This window comes from Neophocaena asiaeorientalis, unplaced genomic scaffold, assembly GCF_003031525.2.
Source record: "Neophocaena asiaeorientalis asiaeorientalis breed wild unplaced genomic scaffold, Neophocaena_asiaeorientalis_V1.1 scaffold571, whole genome shotgun sequence".
NCBI classification, from domain to species: Eukaryota; Metazoa; Chordata; class Mammalia; order Artiodactyla; family Phocoenidae; genus Neophocaena; species Neophocaena asiaeorientalis.
The window spans coordinates 1,850,419-1,856,134 of NW_020175669.1; the positions used below are offsets into that span (position 1 = coordinate 1,850,419).

Below are 5,716 nucleotides of genomic sequence, written 5' to 3' on the forward strand. Positions count from 1 at the left end.
GATTTATAAACAATTTTCAAAGGATGTAAGGAAATGACATTCTCATACACCTTTTGGGTACTTATCAGTACATATTTGAAAGGCAGTTTGGGGACTTCCCTGGCAGTCCAGTGGTTACGACTCCGTGCTCCCAATGCAGGGGGCACGGGTTCAATCCTCGGTTGGGGAACTAAGATCCTGCATAAGACTTTAGCAGTCCCAAGCCCTGAAAAAAATGAGTGGAAAACACACTCACACCCCACACCCCTTGCCCGTGTGTAATCCAAAATAAAATGTTATTTTTAAAAAAGGCAATTTTACAAAATATAAAATATACACACCGAGAGATCCCATTTCTGGGAATTTATCTCAAGATAACTACAAGGCAAATTAGAGTACAGTCCATGGAATACTAAGTTCCCACAACCTGTAACAAGTAAAGATTATGGGATGATACATGCAGTATATCATCATCATATAGGCAGCATATGATGCCCATGTGCAAAAAGTGTCGGCAATTATATCAACAGTGATCTGGAGAGACTTAAGGTTTTCTCTGAAATGTTTAACTACTGCCACGTATTAAGAACATCATGTGATCCTCACAGTAATTTAGAGATTCTTGAGATTTGACCCCCAAACCACACGGCCTTTAAGTAGCAGGGCTGTTTCTGAAAGCCAAGTTTGAACCCTCCGCCTAAAGGACTACAGATGGTTTTTACATTAATATATTATTTTTAAGGTATTAAAAACCCTCCCAATATGTAGTCCGATTTAGTATTTGCAGTAATTCTGTTGGCTTGATGGCAAAATTATAAATAGGTAAATACTTCTAATTAAAAGAAACCTAGAGATGTTTGGAAACATCAAATGTTCCATGTACTATTGACTAGCTTTTGGTCCAGAATCATCAATACCCAACATTTGCCTAGCTTACCTGGGGTTTGCAAAGATCTTGCTGTTACCTTGTTTTACTTGTTCATCATTCTTGGAGATGTTTGCCTTATTACAGTAAATTTATTTCTTGGTTTATGACAGTTACCCACTTTTAAGATCTGAACACAAAAGCACAGGGATTAGAAACTTACATCTAACACTATGTAAGAATTGGGTAAAATTTCCACACCTGTTTCCCATATTTGTGAGCCCATTAGGATGTGGGGCTGAGCCAGTTTGTACACCCAGCAGAGCACAGAGAGCTGCATACCCAGCAGAGCTGGGGAGGCAAATATACACAGTGTCCTGAAGAACAAGGGAAGTGAAGGAGGTGTCCGTGCCCCCAGAGCCCATCATCCCACAGGGACATCAATGCTACTTACGATACTGGTCTCTTGAAAACAAGGGACTTTGCCTGAGAGTGTGATTTCGACCACAACTTTGATTACTGCTTGGGAAAAGCTTAAGTAAAAAGAATAAACATTTACTCAAGTGATAAACACTTAGAAAAAAGGTGGTACATACACATGGCTTGCTTGAATTTTCTGAATTCTGAAGGAGTAAACCAGCCAGACATGCAGCTTCTCATTTACTGGTTTTACAGCCTTGAACACCTCACTCCAGCTGTTCAAGACTTGCCTCTTTCAAACAGGATTACCCATGTACCTCATTAGGTTTTAAGAATTAATTAAATGAATATTCTGACAACACCCAGCTAAGTAAATTTTGTCCTAACCCATCCAAAAGTTGCAAGGCTCAGGGAGCTAAGCTCATCTCATAGTTCTTCCTGTTCCCTGAAGCCCTTCTTCCTCATCTTTAAGCCTCACCCACAGGACTAGGACCAAATAATTGCTTCCTAAGTCCCTCCATACTAAAAATGCCCTCCCCTCCAGATGCTTTCAAGTGTATTTCTGGTATTTCAATGTAGATAACATCACAGATCTACCTCAAATACATCAAATGTATCAAAATTACTTAGAAACATTTTTGCCATGACATCAAAACAGCAAGTCACCACCTCCTAGTCTCTTCCAATACCTACCCACTTTGTACACAGAAATCACCATGAAGTTATAAACTGCTCAACTAGTTTGAGCAGTGAAGGGATGTAACGGATAGATGCTATCTCATTGCTCCCTGTGGAATCACCCAGTTCTAATTCTGCTAACACACGTCCACGTCAAAAAAGATAAACACACAAACCACTGAATTTTTTTAGGGAAAGAAATACAAAACATGTTTCTAGTTAAACAATGATTTTATTGCTTGAGTACAACATACAATTTTATGCAACCAGGGCAGAGGCTGTGGATGACTCGCTGAAAAGGAATAAAAGGGGGGGGGGAATGAGAAGAGCTAGATTAATAAAAGTCCTCCATATTCATTCCAAGAATCTCCAAAAACTACGAGAGCTATTTCCTAACAGCTAAAATAAACCCCAAATATATAAATGCACCAACAGCTCAGTTCCTGAATCAGTTCATTATGATCAAGCATAATATGAAGATGATCACTCAGACATCCGAAGAAGAACTGGCCAACATAAGGAAAAACCTTTCTGGTGGAAACTCCAAATGTCTGGAAATTAGTCATTATAGTGAGCTATCTATGCAAAAATTAAGACAACATAAGCACCTGGGAGCAGAGGTAAGAACTGAAACTTTACCCACAATCTAGAAGCGATTCAAAGGGCTTGCTTGTGTTCTAAATCAGTGGTCTACAGAATTATGGCCCTTTGTCTTTGTAAAAAGTTTCAATGGAACACAGCCATGTCCACCTGTTTATTGTCTATGGCTGGTTTCTTGCTATAACCAGAGTTGAAAGAGTAGTTGACCATAGAGCCACAGTCTAAAACATTTACTGTCAGGCCTTTTACTATAATTATTACTATTTAATATCTGACCAACTCCTGTTCTTGTTAACAAAAGGGGTCAATACTTACTATTTCCAATTGGGGGGGAGGACTCGTTTGGTCTTGTAATATCGAGCCAATCGGTGAATACGGCTCTCAATCAGAATCAGACGGAATTTGGCATCTTTATCCTAAAATTAGACAGAATTCAGGAAAACCACTCAAAACTAAACATTATTTTAACAGTAGAATATATAGACACCACGTACTTTAATGAGAAGTTACCCAGTGTCCCTTAACAGAACCACAGGCTAGGGTTCATGTGGCTAGATTAAGTCCTTAAGGGAATTTAGGGAGCCAAAGCTCCCCCTGCAAATCTCTCCCGGTGGAACTTTTATTTCAAAGCAAACAGTGTGATTTGTTTGTGCCCTAACCCACCCTGGATAATTCAAATCACATGCATTATATTTTACTGAAATGAATTAGAACAAGTAGTCCTCTTCTCTTACCTTTCTGTTTCTCTCGAGATGCTTTCGAACAGCAACAGCTTTCTTAATTAAATGATAGAGATCCTCAGGAAGATCAGGAGCAAGTCCTTGGGACTTAAGAATTCTCAAGATTTTATTGCCTGTCACAAAACGTACTTGTGCAACACCATGTGAGTCTCTCAGGATTACACCTGAAAAGGGAATAATATAAATTCCCACACCAAACATACAAATTGAAGCATGTGACGTCAAGGCTCTGAGACCAAGTCACTTTCCAAGCTTCCCATCTGTAAAACAAGGCTTACTTTTATACATCAGACACCGACATTAGACTGCATGCAAAGCTCACTCAGACAGCCAAGGAAGGTTTACCCAACACTAAGGAAAACCCTTGTGGTGGAAACTGCGAATGTTGTAAGACCATCATCATAGTCAGCTGTTGCATTACAGGCCACCAAAAGAATCAAGGAGATTCTTCAAAACAGCACCATCTGACTACTTGACAGTCTATTTATTATGTATCTCCTATTGTGTGCAATACCTCCACTAGTCTGTAAACTCCAGAAGACCAAGTTGCCCTTTTTTTGATTACTTTATTCTCAGGATCCAGAATCACATAGCAGGCAAACATTCACTGAATGAAGCCATTTGCACAAAGTCACACACAGCTGAGGTTCAAACCACATCTAACTGTGAGAAAGTGAAGAGCACTCTGAGTAGCCAATCCCAATTCCTCCATTAACACCTGTGTGATTTGGTACGTGTTACACAGCTGCAATGTGCCTCAGTGCCTCAACTTAAGATAAAGAAAACTAGTATTTATTTGAAAGTACGGCTGTCAGAATTAAACAACGTCAGCATATGTAAAGTGCTTAGAACCATGCACCTAGGAGAGTGCCTAGGCCAAAGAAAATACTCATTAAATTTTGGAACACATTTTACTCACTTTACCGCCTTCCAAGTAAGAACCTGAGAGTTCAGCAAATGAAGACTAGGCCTCGGTCATCATCAACAGTAAAGCAAGAAAAACGAGCAAAAGATTTTCAAGCCACGTGTGAGACATTTGCCCCGAGTCTTCTTCAGCAGGTTACACGAGGGCAAGCGGAAGGGGCTGCATTAAACAAAAACACTCACCTATTTGCGAGGGAGTCAGGCCCTTCTTGGCCAATTTGTAGATCTGCTCCTTCACGTCGTCAGACGTCAGCTTCAGCCACTGTTTATGGTAAAGAAAGCGGCTTTAAGACGAGAAACCAGAGATGGAACCGAAAACACAGCGGTCCCCTCCACCTTCAAAACCGCGCTCCTGGGCTTCCCTGGTGGCGCAGTGGTTGGGAGTCCGCCTGCCGGTGCAGGGGACACGGGTTCGTGCCCCGGTCCGGGAGGATTCCACATACCGCGGAGCGGCTGGGCCCGTAAGCCATGGCCGCTGAACCTGCAGTTCCGGAGCCTGTGCTCCGCAACGGGAGAGGCCGCAGCAGTGAGAGGCCCGCGTACCGCAAAAAAAAAAAAAACAAAAACAAAAAAATCGCGCTCCTTATGCACACGTGGTTCCCATCCCCGCGCCGCTTCCCCCAAGCAACGAATGGCACCCCCTCCCGGCCTCTCCCCGGTCCCCGCGCGCTACTTACAGTGGGGACGCTGCGGCGGTAGGGTAGAGCCGACTGGGACAGGCCCTTCCTGGGAAGAGAAGCACTTTCGGGGTGAGAAAATCCCTGCCACAGCAGCCCAGAACCTAACCCCCTCGACCCGCTGCCCACAGTCCCTCTTTCCCCCCCATTCCCGGGCCCAGCCCTAGCAACCCGTTCACAAACCCGAGCTTACCCGGGAGCATGCATACGGCCCATGATGGCGGCGGTGCGGTAGCAAAAAAGAGGGAGAGGGTGGGAGCGCCGTAGGAAGCTACCCTGCACGCCGGAAGTGACCTCACACGTCTTCGCTTCCTCGCCGGCAGGAGGCGGAGCTGCGCTGCGTGTTTCCCGGCGACCGCGTGACTACATATCCCGAAAAGCACTTCAACGTGGACTACACATCCCGGCATGCATCGGTGTTTGAGGCGGTGCTAGACTAGAGAAGGGGAAAAAGAGTCCGCCTCCAGCCTGGGCTGTGGGCTCGTTAGAAGTGCTGCTTGCGCCGAGGTTGTTCAGGTTCGGATGCCGGACTGGGAGTGCGAATGGAACAGATATGGCTGCAGAGATTAGTAGACTTGGTCCCCGCCCTTAAAGAAGGCCGTTATCTGCGCCCCCGCCGCCCAGCGAATTTGGGCGTCAGAAGTTCAACCCTACACAATTGTTCATCCACTCACCAGTGCCAGGCCTTGCCTTGGCACTGGATACCTCAGAGTCTGTCCCTGCCCTTAAAACATTCACATGGGGGAATTCCCTGGTGGTCCAGTGGTTAGGACACCGCCCCCTCACTGCCAAGGGCCTGGGTTTGGTAACTGGTCGTGGAACTAAGATCTCAC

At 44.4% G+C, this 5,716-nt stretch overlaps 1 protein-coding gene across 1 annotated transcript; it reads right to left on the reverse strand.

The window, feature by feature from the left end:
• Positions 1-2,154: 2,154 nt before the first annotated feature.
• Positions 2,155-5,171, reverse strand: RPS13 (ribosomal protein S13). The gene is made up of 6 exons (XM_024731603.1): positions 5,077-5,171; positions 4,884-4,932; positions 4,390-4,468; positions 3,277-3,446; positions 2,858-2,958; positions 2,155-2,234 (listed from the first exon to the last, which is right to left on the reverse strand). The coding sequence occupies exons 1-6, from the start codon at positions 5,097-5,099 to the stop codon at positions 2,201-2,203; spliced, it is 456 nt and encodes a 151-aa protein (XP_024587371.1). The 5' UTR covers positions 5,100-5,171; the 3' UTR covers positions 2,155-2,200.
• Positions 5,172-5,716: the final 545 nt, after the last annotated feature.

Coding starts and splice junctions, on each gene's coding strand:
- RPS13 (XM_024731603.1), bottom strand. CDS start 5,099: ATGGGCCGTATGCATGCTCCCGG. Junction 4,469..4,883: donor ACCGCCGCAGCGTCCCCACT/GTAAGTAGCGCG, acceptor TACCATAAACAG/TGGCTGAAGCTGACGTCTGA. Junction 3,447..4,389: donor CCTGACTCCCTCGCAAATAG/GTGAGTGTTTTT, acceptor TTCCCTTTTCAG/GTGTAATCCTGAGAGACTCA.